This window comes from Sphaeramia orbicularis, chromosome 14, assembly GCF_902148855.1.
Source record: "Sphaeramia orbicularis chromosome 14, fSphaOr1.1, whole genome shotgun sequence".
Classification (NCBI taxonomy): domain Eukaryota; kingdom Metazoa; phylum Chordata; class Actinopteri; order Kurtiformes; family Apogonidae; genus Sphaeramia; species Sphaeramia orbicularis.
Window position 1 is genome coordinate 13073913 of NC_043970.1, and position 20599 is coordinate 13094511.

The following is a 20599-nucleotide window of genomic DNA, read 5'->3' on the forward strand; positions in this document are numbered from 1 at the left end:
ACCATTTTCCTCACACAGTCTTCTTCATGAATTCTCTGAAACAGCTTTGGAGATGGTTTATGGTAGAGAAATGAACATTCAATTCACAGGCAAAAGCTCTGGTGGAGATTCCTGAAGTCAGCATGCCAATTGCATATTCCCTCAAAACTTGTGACATCTGTGGTATTGTGCTGTGTGATAAAACTGCACATTTTGGAGTGGCCTTTTATTGTGGCCAGCCTAAGGCACACCTGTGCAAAAATCATGCTGTCTAATCAGCATCTTGATATGCCACACCTGTGAGGTGGATGGATTATCTCAGCAAAGAAGAAGTGTTCACTAACACAAATTTAGACAGATTTGTGAACAATATTTGAGAGAAATAAACCTTGTGTGTACACAGAAAAAGTTTTAGATTTTTGAGTTCAGCTCATGACAAATGGGAGCAAAAACAAAAGTGGTGCGTTTATATTTTTGTTGAGTGTAGTAAGACACAATATTAATGTCACTGAATGTCAAATCAACTATTTTTGACTTTATTTGAAAGAGAGAATTTGATATTATCATTACACAAATACTCATTTTACTGAATGAGTCACATGATGTAGATATTAAATTCTTGGTAGTTTTGGTAGATGTGGATGCTTCCTAGTGCATGACTTTCCTGTCCTGTTGTTCATTTGAAATACCAATGCTAGATATAATCTCTTTGAATAAAGCCTCTTCTTTAGAATAAATAAACTGAATGAAAAGGAATAAATCAGTGAATCCTGATTGCAGTGTTGAATCTTATGACCTTATGTTAAAGAGGAGACATGAAAAAGAAGAGGCTGCATGTGATTGGATCTGAAAACCTTGATTGGGAAGGAAGCTAAACTGTTTTAAGTCAAAGAACCACACATTCTCATTTCATAGAACTTTATTTTCTAGGAAAAATAATTTCATTTTCATTTATCTGCACCTCATTTGACAGCAGTTGGCTTTACATAAAGACATAGCTCTGGGCTTTGGACTAATGGATGTTAGGAGGGGGTGGGGGTCGCATGCTAATTTAGCCAAAAAGCTCAGCTATGCTAAAAAGGCTAGGCAAAAAAAAAAAACAAAGCCCAGGCTATAAGTGTTGGTGTGGGAGTTGGCCAGTCAGTTGCAGTACATCTCCAGTACAGCCAAGCTGCAGGGCTTGTGGCAGCACTGCTCCACAATGTGTCGCTTTACCATCCTCCCCATCTGGTCCTTAATGTCGTTCTCGTTGCCTAAACAGGTAATAAGGTAGATTTAAGGGCAAGCACATATCAGTTAGGTCATATTAATCTAAAATTCAGCTCTACGTATTAAATGTAGGGTTGCAAGGGGGGAACAGGGATGAGTTTGACACTGTTTGCAATTTTCCCAATAAAAAACCAACAACAACAACAACAAAAACTGCTCAGACCAGAGTGGCCAATTTGCTATGTGATAAACTTATGAATGTGAATCAGTGATTTTCTTTTTAGTGATATATACAGGGTGGGGAAGCAAAATTTACAATGAACATTTAGTTGTTTTTTCTCAGCAGGCACTACGTCAATTGTTTTGAAACCAAACATATATTAATGTCATAATCATACCTAACACTATTATCCATACCTTTTCAGAAACTTTTGCCCATATGAGTAATCAGGAAAGCAAACGTCAAAGAGTGTGTGATTTGCTGAATGCACTCGTCACACCAAAGGAGATTTCAAAAATAGTTGGAGTGTCCATAAAGACTGTTTATAATGGAAAGAAGAGAATGACTATGAGCAAAACTATTAGGAGAAAGTCTGGAAGATACTATTAAAGAAGAATGGGAGAAGTTGTCACCCGAATATTTGAGGAACACTTGCGCAAGTTTCAGGAAACGTGTGAAGGCAGTTATTGAGAAAGAAAGAGGACACATAGAATAAAAACATTTTCTATTATGTCAATTTTTTTGTGGCAAATAAATTCTCATGACTTTCAATAAACTAATTGGTCATACACTGTCTTTCAATCCCTGCCTCAAAATATTGTCAATTTTGCTTCCCCACCCTGTATTTACACACACACACACACACACACACACACACACACATATATATATTGATTTTAGTAAAATCATTTAAACCATCCCATGTTCAAATGTGAAAGGCTCATTGGATGGATGACACATCACTTTCTCCTTTTACAATGATTACGATGTCGCAGCATCACTGGTGAGACATAATACAAGAACATGCACTACGTAATACAGAATTCAGAAATGGCGTTCTCACTCGGTAAGACGTCTCTCCTAGTGCTGGAGTAAAACCCTTTGCTCCCACAAACAAGATTAAGTGCCTCGACCAGGTGAGAGCCACATAGGTGCTGCAGTGGGATTTCTTGAGTGCTTGAGCTGTCTGGACACAGCATGACCAGTAAGACCAGTAGAGACGCTGACTGAAGCCACAGTGATGCCATGATGATGGAGAAGCTCTGGACACATGACCATCATTCAATGTTAAACAGACAAACAGGAAAGCTATTTGTATTTTGCAAAATAACAGCAAAACAAACTGAAAAAGGGGCAGGGTTTGGAGGAAGAGGAACTCAAACAGTAGAGCAGACCAGGACAGCAGCAAGAAATGGAGAATTAAATGACATATTTTCACCAGCTCACCTGCAGAGCACACAGAGGAGGAGGAGGAGATGGACAAAATGATGAAGATGAGGAACAAGAGTCTAGAGCTCCCGTGAACGTATCTGCATGAGACCGATCGAAGGGCCTGGTCTTCTTTTATACCCCCAGCGTCAGGTGAATACACTCATGTCAGTGTGTGTGATCATGGTTGTGCACACCGAATGTGTGTATGAGCCTACGAGCTGCAGTCTGACACACCAGTCAGCAAACATGACATGACTCCGTTTAGTTCTCACTCACTGCTTTTCCACCTCAAACACTTCACAGCACTTAGTAAAACAAACCAAGCTAATGAGGCAACATGATCAGATCATGTCATACGCAGAAATGCTGATCACCTATCAGCCTGCTGTTCATGGTCCCACATCATCACTTACTCAACTCATTGCCCAAGGAATAAGGTCGTCAGCAGTTTCTTCTGACATTAAATTTTTACAGAAGCCCGTAAATGTATCACATGATGACTGTTAATGGGAGATATACTGCAAATCCCATTTTCCAAAAATGCAGTAAAACATAAAATATTTGATTTGTTACTTTATTTCAACCTTCATTTGTTGCACTTATCTGATTCCAGTCCATACATTTTCAGTCAGATCTAGACTCTCAGCGCTCTGTGACTATAACTAAGAATGAGGCTTGGTTTTGTCCTTCAAATATAACTACAGACGTCTGGGAAAGACGTGTTGACCTGATCACAATGTGTCTCTAATGCTCCAATGATTTGTCACCTCAACTCAGTAAGTTTTTGGGGTTTCCACTGAGCGAGAAAATTGATCATCAGCTACTGATACTATTTTTTGTATAACCATCACTGAGGTTCCAAATAAGACGAAAAATGTTAATCATGAGGAGGGTTATCAAAATTAACATGTTAACACAGATTAATCCATCATCATGATTAATCTGATTAAAAATATTAATGCAATTAACCCGTCTGCAGTGCAGAATGACTCTGAACGTCTCTGTAACACAGTTGGGTCAGTTTGTCCAAGTAGAGCTACGTTCACACATGTGCAAATGGGCAGTTGATCCGGTATTGACAGGCAGCGGAACCAACCCACAAAGATGGAAGACGCTAAACAGCATGTTGGCCCTCTGGATGGAAATATGAGGACAAAAAAAACAAAAAACAAGACGGAACAGTTGACTGACATAAAGTATTATACACACTCTGTAGGAAGTTTTCTTTTCACCAAAGCACTTCCAGCTTAAAATACCACAATAACGTGAAGCACATATTAGTTGGGTATTCTGCTAGCACCTCAGCTAATGCCTTGCCCAGCTTGTGACAAACACATTAAGTGCATATACAGGGTGGGGAAGCAAAATTTACAATGAACATTTAGTTGTTTTTTCTCAGCAGGCACAACGTCAGATGTTTTGAAACCAAACATATATTGATGTCATAATCATACCTAACACTATTATCCATACCTTTTCAGAAACTTTTGCCCATATGAGTAATCAGGAAAGCAAACGTCAGAGTGTGTGATTTGCTGAATGCACTCGTCACACCAAAGGAGATTTCAAAAATAGTTGGAGTGTCCATAAAGACTGTTTATAATGTAAAGAAGAGAATGACTATGAGCAAAACTATTACGAGAAAGTCCGGAAGATACTATTAAAGAAGAATGGGAGAAGTTGTCACCCGAATATTTGAGGAACACTTGCACAAGTTTCAGGAAGCGTGTGAAGGCAGTTATTGAGAAAGAAGGAGGACACATAGAATAAAAACATTTTCTATTATGTCAGTTTTCTAGTGGCAAATAAATTCTCATGACTTTCAATAAACTAATTGGTCATACACTGTCTTTCAATCCCTGCCTCAAAATATTGTCAATTTTGCTTCCCCACCCTGTATATTCCCTTCTTTCTTGAGTCTGTTTGCTAATGCAAAAGGAAACGTGATTATCATAGATTAAAAATGACTATTTAACCACAATTAATCGAAATTAATCAACAGTAACCCTGTGACTAATCGGATTAAAAATTTTATTAATTTGACAGCACTAATCATGACTTAAAATCATGCTGGTCACAGTGGTTTAGCCTGAATTGTTACTTTGTCAATATGTATTTGTGTCATCATGTAGTGATGTGGGACACCACACAAAGCCACAGAGACATCTCTGAACATGCCAGGCCAAAAAATAACCTCACAGAATTAGAGTCTAAACAACTATACTCTCACCTAAAAAGATATTTAAAACAGTGTTTTATTCAGAAATTATTGCCTGGAGTTTTATGTTTCCTCCTCCACCTTTATTGCCTCACTTGTGGCTACAGTTGCACTATGACACCAGCAGTGGTGATGCCAAAACCAAACCAAGAGGAGCTGATACTTTTAGTGGAAAAGTGCAATAAACTTTGCACCTTTACACACATGCAGTTCATCCATGTGGGCTTGATGCACCCCCGGACCATCACATATGCTGCATTTGCACATGTCACGGAAAACTGTCCAGGTGGTGTTTTTCATCTTTGACACAGAAAAGACAGCACACATTTCCACTGAGTATCTGTACATCTGAAATCATCTCAGACCAACAGAACTTCATGTCACTTCTACACTGACACTGGTCTTCCTTTTTGCATGATGCATAACTCCCACATTCACTTCGACTACCTGCCACATAGAAGTTTATCAGTACATTATATCACTAGACGAGTGACCGATTTCATCAGAAAAACAAGGACAGTTTACTATGATTGTCAAGCCTTTCTACTGAGGTCGGACAGATTTGATAGACTGCACCTCTCATGTGGGTGGAATTTCTGACAATTGGCTGACATTTGTCCAGAGCAATATGTGAGCCACTGGCAGGGATTCAGTGATTTTCCCATTTCTCATGTGAGCCTCTGATTATAGAACCCAAAGAGGCCACGTTAGGTTTAATTGGGTCATCTCACTATACTTCTGTTTAGCTACATGAAACCAAGAGCTTCTCATTACACAAAATAACTTTACAACAACGTACCAGTGACAACACATATAAATTTCTCTTCAACTATATATATATCACTACACTTAAATGTTCTGTTTGTTGCTTTGCCTCGTCTGAACTCTTCCATGACCTCTGGGAAGCATTACAGTTTGAAGTCAGAAGATAATCTGCATTCCATTATGCATTCTTCAGTGGCACTTCCGCAAATCACAGCTCCCTAAGTAATCTTGATTTCAAATGGATGCCATGCAGTAATGTTCCATTTATTCTGGAACACAATGTTGTTGGTTTTTTTTCCATATATGACGTGAAGATTTTGCACAACTGCTCGAACATGAAAATCTATCTAAACACTTTCGACACCTATTCACACAATCACATGCAAATAAATGTCAAACCCAATTGTACGGCTACTGCAAATCTAGGAAGCTGCTCCCAAATAGCCTGCATAAAATGGTTGCTGCTATGAATAATGCACAAGCCTGCAAATAGGTGTGGATTGATTTAAATGTATTACTCGTTGCAAAGTGATTTGATACTATCACATATTCTCTGAATAGCACAACTGCACAAGAATACATTTGGCATGCCAGCAGCCCTCTGAATAATTATGTGGCATATTTATGGCAATGGGAGCTGCAAACAACATATAAAAACATGCTCTAATAAGTATTTTTTTAGATAGACTGTTACTCCATAATTGTGTTTTATTCACCATCTTTTTACCAAATCTGTATGTTATATTCTCCTCAGCACATATTGGGGTTGTCTTTCTTTGCATAAACCACTCTTATGATGCTGTAAGTAAATATCAGAGAATAAATAAATAAATAAATAAATAAATAAATAAATAAATAAATAAATAAATATATATATATGAGGCCTGTCAAAATTAACACGTTAATGCAGATTAATCCATCATCATGATTAATCTGATTAAAAATTTTAACACAATTCACCCATCTGCAGCACAGAATGACTGTCTCTGCCAACACATTTGGGTCAGTTTGTCCAAGTACAGTTACCGTCACGCATTAACAAATGGGCAGTTGATCCAGTAGTGACAGACAGTGGAACCAACCCATAAAGATGGAAGAGGCTAAACAGCAGGTTGGTCCTCTGGATGGAAATATGAGGACAAAAAGTACCAAGACTGAACAGCTGTTTGAAGTTGTTTTGTTGAAACTGCTGAAGGTGTTTAATAAACATGTTAAGTGCACATACATTTCCTTCTTTCTTCAGTCTGTTTGCTCATGGAAAATGAAACACCATTAATATAGATTAAAAATTAATGATATTTAATGAACTGAAATTAATCCACAGCAGCCCTGTGATTAATCTGATTAAAAATTTTAAATGTTTGACAACAGTAATATATATATATATATATATATATATATATATATATATATATATATATATATATATATATATATATACATACAGGGTGGGGAAGCAAAATTTACAATGAACATTTAGTTGTTTTTTCTCAGCAGGCACTACGTCAATTGTTTTGAAACCAAACATATATTGATGTCATAATCATACCTAACACTATTATCCATACCTTTTCAGAAACTTTTGCCCATATGAGTAATCAGGAAAGCAAACGTCAAAGAGTGTGTGATTTGCTGAATGCACTCGTCACACCAAAGGAGATTTCAAAAATAGTTGGAGTGTCCATAAAGACTGTTTATAATGGAAAGAAGAGAATGACTATGAGCAAAACTATTACGAGAAAGTCTGGAAGATACTATTAAAGAAGAATGGGAGAAGTTGTCACCTGAATATTTGAGGAACACTTGCGCAAGTTTCAGGTAACGTGTGAAGGCAGTTATTGAGAAAGAAGGAGGACACATAGAATAAAAACGTTTTCTATTATGTCAATTTTTTTGTGGCAAATAAATTCTCATGACTTTCAATAAACTAATTGGTCATACACTGTCTTTCAATCCCTGCCTCAAAATATTGTAAATTTTGCCTCCCCACCCTGTATATTTATTTATTTATTTATAGTTATTAGTTCTCAAATCATTGTTTTCAGTTGCTCCCATTGTTCTTCTTTTGCTATTTTCACAGGCGAACCATGAAGAGATGATTGCATTTCACTCTTTTCATGGCCAGACAAACTTTTTGACGTTTAAACAGCTGCTATCCAGCATCTGTTATCCAGCATTTTACCACGCTTCAACAGTTTAAATGAACCAAAAGAGCCAACAGCAAAAAGAAGATAAAAAAGTAACAGGGTTTAAAGTTCTTGCACTTCTTATCTTATTCAAACCTCTTAACCTTACAGTCATGTAACAACACTTTATAAAAGTAAAAAAAAAAAAAAAAAAGAAAGCCACCATTTTCAAACTGAGGCTTAGACCAAACATTAAGATTAGCAAAAGTTTGGGTCAAATCCAATAGTAGATAACCAAAGTGAAAACTGCTGGCCCAAACCAAACCTAAACAAACACATCCTGAAAGTGTGCCAACAAAAGAGATAATGAGGAGATTGAATGTCAAACGTTATACTGCAGGGATTTGTACTAAACAGACACTCAGGGCTGAGCGGTGGGATAAATAGGTAAGGCATTTATCATGGAGTGATCTATAGTTTCTATTCTGACTGAAATCCAAATATCTACTATATGTTAAAGGTTTGGTGTGGGATATTTCTGACATCTCAAAGTGTAGTTTCAACATCCAACCAACTCATCTCTTCATTCCCTACTGAGGCCAAAAAAGAAAAAAAGTGTTGAACATGTTAAAGCCAGTGTTTGTTTTCTCTGTTCTGGGCTTTTTAGTTTCGGGGATGCTAACTCAGGTTACAAGTTAATTCACTGAAAAGCTGGATTCTGTTTGTTACAAAATTAAAAAAAGAAGAACTGGAAGGACAGTAGAAACATGGACTCCAACCTACTCCCCTGTCGACAGAAAATCACATTTAAAGGTAATGGAAGTTTGGAAATTGTAATTGTCATGTGATTATAATCAGTGTAATCATGATTAAATATTAGTATGGGATGATTGTGATAATTGGTATCTGCAATGATATTCTCCTAAATCCCCCTAGACTGTACGCGCTGGAACTTTAAAGGCCCATTTAATATAAAATAAGATATAACCCTATTTATTACATATATAAATTAAAGTAATGTTTTATTTCCCTAGGTAGCCCAGGGGCTCACTACTTAGCAGTATCCACTATAAGTTTCATGGGCCCCTATCTTTTCCTTTAACTCCTCTGAGCCCCACAAACTGAGTTCCTTAATCAACTGCTTGTCAGAGTTGAAGCAGTGGCTAAATGATAACAGCCTCCAGCTGAACTCCAGCAAAACTGAGACCCTCATCATTGCCCCAGATAGTGCAATCCCAGGGATCAAACATCACCTTGGAGACCTGAGTTCCTCGGTAAAGACAAAACTGAGGAATCTGGGTGCCATCTTTGACCAGGACATGTCTTTAGAATTCTACTCCAAACACCTAGTCAAAAACTGTTTCTTCCACCTACGCAACATCTCCAAACTCAGATCTATGGTGTCCACAAATGAGCTCGAGATGATCGTTCATGCTTTTGTATCTTCTCGCTTAGACTACTGCAACAGCCTGTTTACATGCTTAAACAAGAAGGAGCTGGCCCGTCTACAGTTTGTCCAGAACTCTGCTGCCAGGCTCCTGACCCGCACAAACAGGAGAACCCACATCACTCCCATTCTTAAATCTCTCCACTGGCTCCCTGTTCTATATCGTCTTCATTTCAAAATTCTTGTGCTAACTTTCCGGGCCCTACATGGCCAGGCCCCTGCATACGTTGTTTCCCTGATCCAGCCCTACAGCTCGACTCGTAGCTTGAGGTCTTCAGGACAGCACCTGCTGATGGTTCCACGGACCTGTTTTAGCACACGCGGTGACAGGTCTTTTAAAGCTGTGGCACCACGTCTATGGAATGACCTGCCTCTACACCTACGGTCCATGGACTCTGTAGAGAACTTTAAGAAACACCTCAAAACCCTCCTGTTCAAAAAGGCTTTTTAGTCTCCCACCTGACCCAGGACCACCACAAACTGATTACACTTTATGTATTCATCATAACGTACTCCATATGTCACCCCCCCCCCCCCCCCAAGTCTCTCTATATCTCTATCGCTTTCTCTTTTCTCCTCCTTTACTCTCTCTCTCTCTCTTTAACCCCAACTGGTCAAGGCAGACAGCCATCCTTCAGGAGTCTGGGTCTGCTCGAGGTTTCTGCCCGTTAAAGGGAAGTTTTTCCTCGCCACTGTCACCAATCACAAGTGTTTGCTCCTGAAGGATTCTGTTGGGTCTCTGTAAACTTAATTTGATTCTGATTTGAATTGATAAAGCACTTTGTGACTCTGTCTGTGAAAAGTGCTCTATAAATAAAATTTACTTTACTTTACTTACTTTACTATCTTCAGACTGGCTTTCCTTAAATTTGGTGCATTAATAGTAAGTTGTACATAGAAGTGATTGGGTATAGACTGTTTGTCTCCGGGGCTGGAGTTTGGTTCCGACTAGACTGACATCCCGCACATGCACAATCTGATAAGGAACTGTGAACATCCCTATATAAAGTGATCACGTCTACCATGAGTCATCAGTAAACCGTATTCTTGGGCTGTGCAAGAGTGGAAAAGTTAGGATGTGTTGCTAAAAGTTGAAAGGCAGTGAAAGCCCTTAAGCAGGAAATGTTGTAATAGATATGAGAATGAGAGTGTGTGGAGCCCAAACTCATGGTTGTCACAGTGTGTGTCAGTGTGAGTGTGTGTGTGTGTATGTTTGTGTGCTCTTGTGTGTGTAGCCATGGCTCTGTTTTCTTGGCAGAGACCAGCTGCTCACAGCAGCTACATCAATGGCTGTAGGCATGTAATTCTTCACATCAGCAATTCTTACGGATGGAAAATGGAAATGAAAAAAGCCCCCCGGAACAGCATTTTGCTACGCATCACATGAGTGTGTATCTTTCTATACAAATGTTTTATGTGTCTTTTTATTTTTAGAATTTGATGAGCTGTGAATGTGCATGAGAGCCACGGCTAAAGCTTTACACCTCTGTCTTCCTGTGTCACTTCACTGTCACAACTGATAATGATGTATTGTGAGGAAGAGCGCTGTGAAAATGAGGTGCAGAACATCTTACTAGAGGGACTTTGAGAGCAGCACAACACCTACAGTGTATGCATCGTTTATAGCCTCAGACGGTGACTATTTAAAACTCAAATACTCATTCATTTTTACATTCTACTTGTGCTGCTTTTCCAGTGATAGTATCAGCTCTGCTTACCTTGGCTCACCTTGGCTCATGCCACCTGAGCAGGCCTGACTGTCATACTGACGTCAACACATTGTAATGTCATGTTCAGTGCGACTGAAGCTCCAAGTGATCAAACAATACCAGAGGAGAACATTTAAGGCCAAGTCTTACTTTTCAGAAAATATTGTTGCAAGATTTTCAAGGTAAAAGTGTAGTTTTTTTAAACTTCAGACTTCTGGTTTATTTATCAAGAAAATTTAGTTGAAAATTTGCTGTAATGTTTTTAGTGATGTACTGCTAAATTGACTGTTATAGAATAGAATAGAATAGAATAGAATAGAATAGAATAGAATAGAATAGAATAGAACACACTAGACTAGACTAGTCTAGAATAGAATAGAATAGAATAGAATAGAACACACTAGACTAGACTAGACTAGACTAGTCTAGAATAGAATAGAATAGAATAGAATAGAATAGAATAGAACACACTAGACTAGACTAGAATAGAATAGAATAGAACACACTAGACTAGTCTAGTCTAGAATAGAATAGAATAGAATAGAACACACTAGACTAGACTAGAATAGAATAGAATAGAATAGAACACACTAGACTAGACTAGACTAGACTAGAATAGACTAGAATAGAATAGAATAGAATAGAATAGAATAGAATAGAACACACTAGACTAGACTAGAATAGAATAGAATAGAATAGAATAGAATAGAATAGAATAGAATAGAATAGAATAGAACACACTAGACTAGACTAGACTAGAATAGAATAGAATAGAATAGAATAGAATAGAATAGAATAGAACACACTAGACTAGACTAGACTAGAATAGAATAGAATAGAATAGAATAGAACAGAATAGAATAGAACACACAAGACTAGACTAGACTAGAATAGAATAGAATAGAATAGAATAGAATAGAATAGAATAGAACACACTAGACTAGACTAGAATAGACTACAATAGACTAGACTAGAATAGAATAGAATAGAATAGAATAGAACACACTAGTCTAGACTAGACTAGACTAGACTAGAATAGAATAGATTAGAACACACTAGAATAGAATAGAATAGAATAGAATAGAACACACTAGACTAGAATAGACTAGACTAGAATAGAATAGAATAGAATAGAATAGAATAGAATAGAATAGTCTAGAATAGAACACACTAGACTAGAATAGACTAGACTAGAATAGACTAGAATAGAATAGAATAGAATAGAATAGAATAGAACACACTAGACTAGACTAGACTAGACTAGAATAGAATAGAATAGAATAGAACACACTAGACTAGACTAGAATAGACTAGAATAGACTAGAATAGAATAGAACACACTAGACTAGACTAGACTAGAATAGAATAGTCTAGAATAGAATAGAATAGAATAGAATAGAATAGAATAGAATAGAATAGAATAGAATAGAATAGAATAGGATGTCCTGGGTTCAATTCCAACCAGGGACCTCTCTGTGTGGAGTTTGCATGTTCTCTCTGTGTTTGCGTGAGTTCTTTTCTGGTACTCCAGCCTCCTCCCACCATCCAAAGACATGCACTAATAAGTTAATTAGTCAGCCTAAAAATGCCCATAGGTGTGAACGTTAGAGTGATTGGTTGTTTGTCTTTATGTATCAGCCCTGTGATGAACTAGTGACGTGTCCAGGGTGTACCCCGCCTTTACCCATGGGGAGCTGGGATAGGCTCCAGTACCCCCCGTGACCCTAGTGAGGATAAAGGGGTTCAGAAGATGAAAAATAGAATAGAATAGAATAGAATAGAATAGAATAGAATAGAATAGAATAGAATAGAATAGAATAGAATAGAATAGGCTTTATTGTCATTACACAGGTTATGCAATGTGGTCTCTGCCAGTGACAGTGCAATTACAACTAAAAACAATACAATGAAATACAGACATATAAAATATATAAAATAGTTTTAGAATGTCTTCTACTATGACATGATGGCATTGAGGCGAGCTGAGACTCGGTAAAAAGCAGCATTGGAGAATAAAAAACTAAACACAAATGTTGACTCGTTATTTGCTTCTGTCTGTAAATGAGTACCTGGCCTACACACCACACTCCCATAATCCACCATCCCTCCCTCTTCATCTGTCTGTTATCCTTCTGTTAAGTCTCAAACTGGCCTTGTCTCAAACTACAGCCTCGACAGCCAGTTTCATCATCATCGTTCATCTGCTCCTTCTCTCTTGTTCTCTTGTTAACGACAAATATAATTTCCACTTATCTGACGTTGTGGTTTTTGCTCCTGACTGCACCCTACGTACATAATGGAGAAGAATAATGTAATCACTTACAGTTACGAAGGTTATAGTGGGTCTACACCAAAGACCACTTTGTGTAGAAGACATGAAATCACGCCAATCACTGAGTGGTGATTCAAGAGTCAGTAGGAACCCTTTATAAATGAACAGCATTTCCCTCCATTATACTCTTAGACCAGGGGTGTCAAGCTCATTTTAGTTCAGGGGCCACATTAAACCAAATCTGATCTGAAGTGGGCCGGACCAGTGAAATAATAACATAATAATGTATAAATAATGTCAACTCCAAATTTTCTTCTATGTTTTAGAGCGAAAAAAGTGAAATTATGCGATGACAATGTTTACATCTACCAACTATCCTTTAAAACAATGTGAATAACATGAACAAACTGAAATTCTTGAGAAAACTAAGTGCACTTTCAACCATATTATGTCTCAGTTTATCATTTAAACATGTAAATTACAACTTACAGATCACAGTGGATCAACAAACACACAAAAAATTTAATAAAGAGGCAGAATACTGGTAAACTTACACTTCAGATATTTCAGATTTTTCATATTTGTTCTGGTTATTCGTGTTTTTTTTGTGAAATGATTGTTTGTTTTAGCGTAAATACAGTAAAATGACATAAAAATGTTTACATTTAGAAGAGAAACATTTGGAGTTGTGTGTATTTATTGGTTATTATGATAGTATTTTACTGATCAGACCCACTTGAAATTAAATTGGTCTGAATGTGGAACCTAAACTAAAATGATTAATATCTTCAGTGGAATTTTTACATTTCACAAATTAATTAATTACTGGACCCTTCGGCGGGCCGGATTTGGCCCCCGGGCCGCATGTTTGACACCTGTGTCGTAGACCAACCTATTATGGACAAATTCTGAACATTTTATTTACTTCTTCTATTGGATATTATGTTCTAGCCCCTCTAATGATCTTGACTTGTATCTGGACCTTAGTTTAGTCGCCTGAGAAGAAAAAAAAAAGTTGCTCAATGTGAAACCAGGAGCACAGTTCTGCCAGTAAATAATGTCTTGCAAATGTATTTCTTGTGCATGTTAAATGGTTAAAATCCTCAGGTAAAGAATACCTGAGGTCTGCTCAAACTGTCAGCTCATTTAAATCAGGCCTGAAAACATTATTGTTTACTGCAGCTTTCCCTTAAACTCTTAAATAATGTCTTTTAAATTAATTATAATTTTAATGCTTTTATATTTTAACTTTCTCTCATCTTAAAAATATTTTTATACCTCTCCTGTGATGCTTTTATGTTTTATGTAAAGCACTTTGAATTGTCCTGTACATGAAATGTGTTATACAAATAAACTTTCATTGCCTTGCCTTAAAAGTGAATAGTTTTCAGAGCTAAATCCACATGAGGAATAGTTCTTGAGCACTGTTTGATGGAAATTAAATTACAAAAAGTGAATATCCCCCTGGGGATCAACAAAGTTCACCTGTATCTGTATCTGGGTGCTTCTATGAAACTGGTCCCTAAAAGCAGGACAGAGGGGCTAAAAATTAAAACATGTAGACTAATGTTATGAAGCAAGTTTGGAAGCACTTTGGGTCTTTTTTAAAAATAAATATTCACTGAGATAAAAGAGAAACTATTTTTCAGATAAAACACATTTTTATTTGATGCACGCATACAAAAATCTGCATGTAACACGGACACCGGGTTTCTATAATGAACTCCCCCATCTTTATCTTTCAGGTTTTTCCCCAACACCCACATTATTACACAAGTCAAATCCACAGACAACTCAGTGATATCTGAGTTTTCCCCTGAAATTATGACTAGTCAGTATTCCAGCAGTACACAAATGATTCTGCATACAGTGATCACCCCAATGTAAGCAAGGTAAAAAGGACACCAAAATTACACGCTAAATTACATCCTAACCCTAACTGGTACCTAAAAACAGAACATGGGGCTAAAAATTCAAACCAGATGTAGACTAATGTTACAAAGCAAGTTTGAAAGCACTTCGGGTTTATTTTGAAAATGAATACTTACTGAGATAAAAGAGAAACTATTTTTCAGATAAAACTAGTGCTGGGCTGCGATTAAAAATTTTAATCGCAATTAATCGCGTGGATTTTTGCGATTAATCATGATTAATCACATAGTTATGGGGGGGGGGTTGCTGGCATCATCAGTGTGCATTGCCTTTAAGTGACATGTCAGACTGGAATTACTCTGGTGATAAAAATAATTCCACATTGCAGTGCTTCCAAACAACTTTGTCCTTCTCAACCCCACCATCTGAAGACATTTAAAATGAAAATGTCCACGGAACAGACCGGTACTTTTCTCCATGTTTATGTCCACACCAGTTTATTTCCAGTTGTGAGTGACTGACAGGAGTCTTAAGCCCACTAATAAGTACTAATACTAATAAGCCCAATAATATGTGATGTTCAGTGGTTAAAAGCAAGCAAAGGGGGCCCTCTAGTGGTCGGAATAAGTTGCACTAACGTATGTTTTGTCCTTGCGATGTACCTGTAGCCAGTTCGCACATAAGAAGGAACTAACAGACACGTTTCTTTCACTCTGTTTGTATGGCCCGAAAAATGTTTGCCTATGAATATTTTATGTTCAGTTGTTGTAAGAATGAACAGTATAAAATATCTCTGATGTGAACCTTTGTTGCTGGATAAAAAGACGTTGTAAATCTTAAATTAATCTGTAAATGCTAATCGTTAGCATGTCTATGGATTTTCCCATTCAAGTTGGCATCGAGCTAGCAATCTTTTCCCCATTCATATAAATGTATAATGCCATGTAAATGTACTAAGGCAATGAACATAACTCAGACATATTTTGTATGTATGTTGCAGTTTTACAGTGAGTCTCAAGTAAAAGATTTGGAGAGAAGTTTTTGGTGTCCAGGTTTTTGGGAAACCTGTTGTCTATCTGCTGAGCTAATCGCTACATGCACACAAGCAGGGGCAGAATAATAGGAGTTAGAATAAAACGGCATTAACATGAGATAAAAAAAATTGTCAGTGTTATTTAATGAATGCATTAACGCGGTAATAACACGTTAAAAATGCGTTAAAACTGCATTAACTTGCCCAGCCCTAGATAAAACACATTTTTATATTTTTTATATTATTTTTTATACAATAATCTATGTCTAACATGTTAAAAAGGACATGAAAATTACACGCTACTATTTTTTTGAATATCTTTTTATTCTCTCACAGGTTCATTTTGGGAATCTAAGTAAATATGCAAGGCAGGATGTTTCACAAAAATCACTCACAATTTATTTGTCTTTAACTGGGCAGGTTCCGCACGTAACGCCAGTGGACACGATGAGGTGCATGCGAAACCTGGAATGAGACTGCCAAGTCATGAAAATCCTGCATATCTGTATTAGAAAAAACACTAATATCAGCAAATTTAACACAGTGTCTTTATTTATAGTGCTACATAAGACCATTTCAGGCCATGTTTTCCAGATCAAATGCACTGACACCTCGGTAGCTTTTCATGTCCCAGTTTTGGTCCTATTTTTGGCCCCAATATTTTATTAAAAATTTCTTAAATTTGGGATGGCTCTAAGCAAGAATATAGTTTTTTTTTTTGCATTTATCTGAGATCATCACTAGGTACATCTCGGGGGGAAATATGCCTAAATTTCACTTTTATTATTGGGTCTAAAAAGGTGGCAAAGTGCCAGGTACCAAAATGACCCCAGTTTCATGGAAAGACCCATTTGTATTTGTATGGGTCCCCTTTAGAAAGTTTACTACGGAGAATCGCTGGAAATTGTTGACATGGCTATTAAAGAGTGAGGGGTTTTCTGTTGCTATAGTTGCTATAGTTTGAGACATTGCTATGAAGTCACGGCCCACAGCAACTCACTATAAAAAAAAAAAAAAAAAATGAGTCTATAAGTGAAGAAAATTAAATCAACCTATGCTTGTGTACTTTCTGTAGTCATTTGGGAAGTACATGAACAATGGAAATGTGACTATGACCAGGACACACCATTAAACAGGGATGCACTTTTGGAATGGACATAAAGGAATAACAAGCTGTGTGGACTTTGATAAAATGAATCAACCTATGCTGTGTGTGAGGACATGTCAGGGATCACATTTGTTAGTCATGAATACAACAAAAAGTTCATTTGTTTCTTCACTCTCACCTCAGAAAATCCAAAACTTTTGCTTTTATTTGCTTTTAGTATTGTACGTTTATGCCTAGAAACCAAATAATTTCCCTGTTTTCCTCCAAACAGACCAGAAAACAGTCAGTGAATGATTACTTTAATGAGCAATTTTTAGAAACATTTCAGAAATAAACAAGCAGTTACCTTTATGAGTGAGTAGGAGATCAGCAGTAAAACCCAATAATTAGTTTGGTGGAAATGTGCAGTATTTTCTGAAATATATTGGGACTAATCACAATTTAATGAGTTTCATGAAAGTCAAATTAGAAAGTAGAAGACTTCTCTATCTGTCCGTCCATCCATCCATCCATCCATCCATCCATCCATCCATCCATCCATCCATCCATCCATCCATCCATCCCACATTCCAGTGCAAACAAAATCTAATTACTGCCATCCATTTTGAATCATGATTGAATTTGTGGTTTTACTGTCAAATTACTTGGATTTTACTGTTTTTTTTGGCGGAAAAGGGAACACCAAGCTTTTTCATCTCAGTCAGTTTTCTTAATAGCAGGTGAAATAGTGTTTGGCGCACCTGGCACTTCCTGGATTGCCTCAAGCTGCAATGTAGATAGGCAATAACTCACACATGAACGGTCAACATAAACAAGCAGAGCATAGAAAGTCCCAGGAAGTCCCTGAAAGGCAAACAGAAGGGAAGTGAAGAGGGGGTGGATATAATGGAAAGTATATGTGACAGATTTATTCTTTGGTGAAATTTGTGGCATTGCTTTTGGTGTTATATGAAATCTTCTCACCCGTAAAGAGTACCACAACTGACAAGCATTAAAAAGAGCCAAAAAATGAAAAAAAAAAAAAAAAAATGCTGGCACTTTGATCAGGTATACAGAAATGCTTCTGACTTGGCCACAAAATGAAAACTGCTGTGTCTGGAAAGGGAAAGTGGGCATGACATTGACTGTGCCACAATCAATCTTATTTGAGCCTCACTGTGGTGCAGCGTATACACAGAGCTTTCACCGAAGTCTGCGATGAGTGGCTAAAAGTAACCCTGCATTCCGTCTGACACAAATGAATTGCTTTCACTTATACTTTGGCAGTTCAAAAAGAAAATAAGACTTGTACTGCTCTTTTTTGAAACCTTCCCACAGATGAAAAAGCATCTCTAAACTGTACACTGTGAAAGATTTGTAGAGTCATATTAATAACCTGTCAACTGTATATCCTCACATTCAAAGGAGAAATAAAAACGAACAGGATTATAATCAAAGAAAACAGGGTTGTTATGCCTAACCTTATCTCGATATGAAAAGAAATTGGAAATCTGTTCCCCTGTTTGTTCCGCAGTGTTGGAACAGTCAGTCTCATTTAAACGCCGCGACAGCTGACTGCAACGCCACCTGCACAGGGTGTTGGGAGGACTACTTACTGACGTCAGGTTCCATTTGCTGCATGGACAGAACCAGCAGGTTACGAGAGTGGCTGACCTCAGTAGTCAAATGGAGGGTGCTGCGAGAACGGCTGCTTGTTGACTGGTGGTGCAGAGCGCTACAAGTGGGTGAGCACACATCATTTGATAAACACACACAGAGACGATCGTGGACACAGGCCGGTTCGTGCAAATATTTGAGAGCATGAACCAAGGACACGCTGCTGAATGCTAACACACGAAAGGCAAGTTATCTCCATTTCTCCGCAGTTTGATCTGTCGGCTTAGTAGAGGCAAACAAAGAGTATGCACAATGTCACAAAAGCCTATGATAAAGTTAGAAACACAGCATTTAAGTGCTCAAAGATGCATAAAAATATAAACAAGACAATCAGATTGCAGATCTTTGCCCCTGTAGAACACACACACCATGACTAATGGAATGGAGATTTAAAAGTATGCTCCTATTTATGGATCATACTCAGTTCATGATCATATTGATAAATTCTTGTAATGGAAATATTACTTATATCCATATATATTCATATATATTTCATATATCATATAGGCTTCTAACTCTATTTCAGATATATTCATGTCACTGTGTATTATAGAGCAGTTTGGACCTCTTTTGTGTTGTGTCCACAGTAGAAGGCCAAACCAACATTTCTCACAGGGGTCTTATCTAAGTTCCTGACACTAACCAAAACACTTTCCACACATCATAATTTTCTCATGGGAGACAGAAGACTACAGGGTGATTTGTATTTTTGGGTTCAGACCGTCTCAGTCTTTGTCTGAGGGGTATCTCTTTCTATGGAGCTCCAAATAAAGGGATTTCTTTGACACTGAACGTTTGAACTTGTCCTTCTTTATTATAGACGAATTAGTAGAGTAATATTTTTTCCATAACATTCTTCATGTTGATAGATATTTCATTTTATTCATTCATTCCAATCTAAATGATTGGGAAGGAGCAGGATGAAGAAAACTTACAAGGGTTGGACAAAATAATGGAAACACCTTCACCTCAAGATGATAATGCCCCAATCCATAGAGCTAGAATTGTTAAAGAATGGCATGAGGAACATTCTAATGAAGCTGAGCATCTCGTATGGCCGGCACAGTCCCCAGACCTCAACATTATTGAGCATTTATGGTCAGTTTTAGAGATTCAAGTAAGACGTCGATTTCCACCACCATCGTCTCTAAAAGAGTTGGAGGGTATTCTAACTGAAGAATGGCTTAAAATTCCTTTGGAAACAATTCACAAGTTGTATGAATCAATACCTCGGAGAATTGAGGCTGTAATTGCCGCAAAAGGCGGACCTACACCATATTAAATTATATTTTGTTGATTTTTTAAGGTGTTTCCATTATTTTGTTCAACCCCTGTATAATACCCGCCCCTTTCTTGAAACATCTGCTTACATCAGATAGGTTGCCATTACAGTTATTGCAGTAAACAGTTTACATGATAGTCAAATAAAACAAATCCAACATCCGTAAGTTAAATTATTTCATTACATGCTTTTATAAAGCGTCTCTATTCTTTCCTTATACAACCTCTTAAACTGAAAAATATTTGTATTATTAATATTAATATTTGTATATTATCAAGAAGTGGAACACATTACCTACAGAACTGCTAACAATTACAAACGATCACACATTCTCCCGCATGGTGAAAAAACAGCTACTCTCAAACCAAACATGTAACTGTAATGTCATGTAATGTAAACATGCTTAGAGTGTGTGTGACAGACTGCAATGGAACATAAGGGTGAATGGTTGGATGTGAATGAATAGTTTATATATAATTATAGAATTGCAT

The 20599-nt window shown here is 37.2% G+C and overlaps 1 protein-coding gene across 1 annotated transcript; it reads right to left on the reverse strand.

The window, feature by feature from the left end:
- Positions 1 to 1119: 1119 nt before the first annotated feature.
- Positions 1120 to 2436, reverse strand: LOC115433269 (insulin-like). Its single transcript, XM_030154587.1, has 2 exons — positions 2253 to 2436; positions 1120 to 1232 (listed from the first exon to the last, which is right to left on the reverse strand). The coding sequence occupies exons 1-2, from the start codon at positions 2434 to 2436 to the stop codon at positions 1120 to 1122; spliced, it is 297 nt and encodes a 98-aa protein (XP_030010447.1).
- Between the last annotated feature and the right edge of the window lie 18163 nt (positions 2437 to 20599).

Coding starts and splice junctions, on each gene's coding strand:
- LOC115433269 (XM_030154587.1), bottom strand. CDS start 2,436: ATGGCATCACTGTGGCTTCAGTCAGCGTCTCTACTGGTCTTACTGGTC. Junction 1,233..2,252: donor TAGGAGAGACGTCTTACCGA/GTGAGAACGCCA, acceptor TTACCTGTTTAG/GCAACGAGAACGACATTAAG.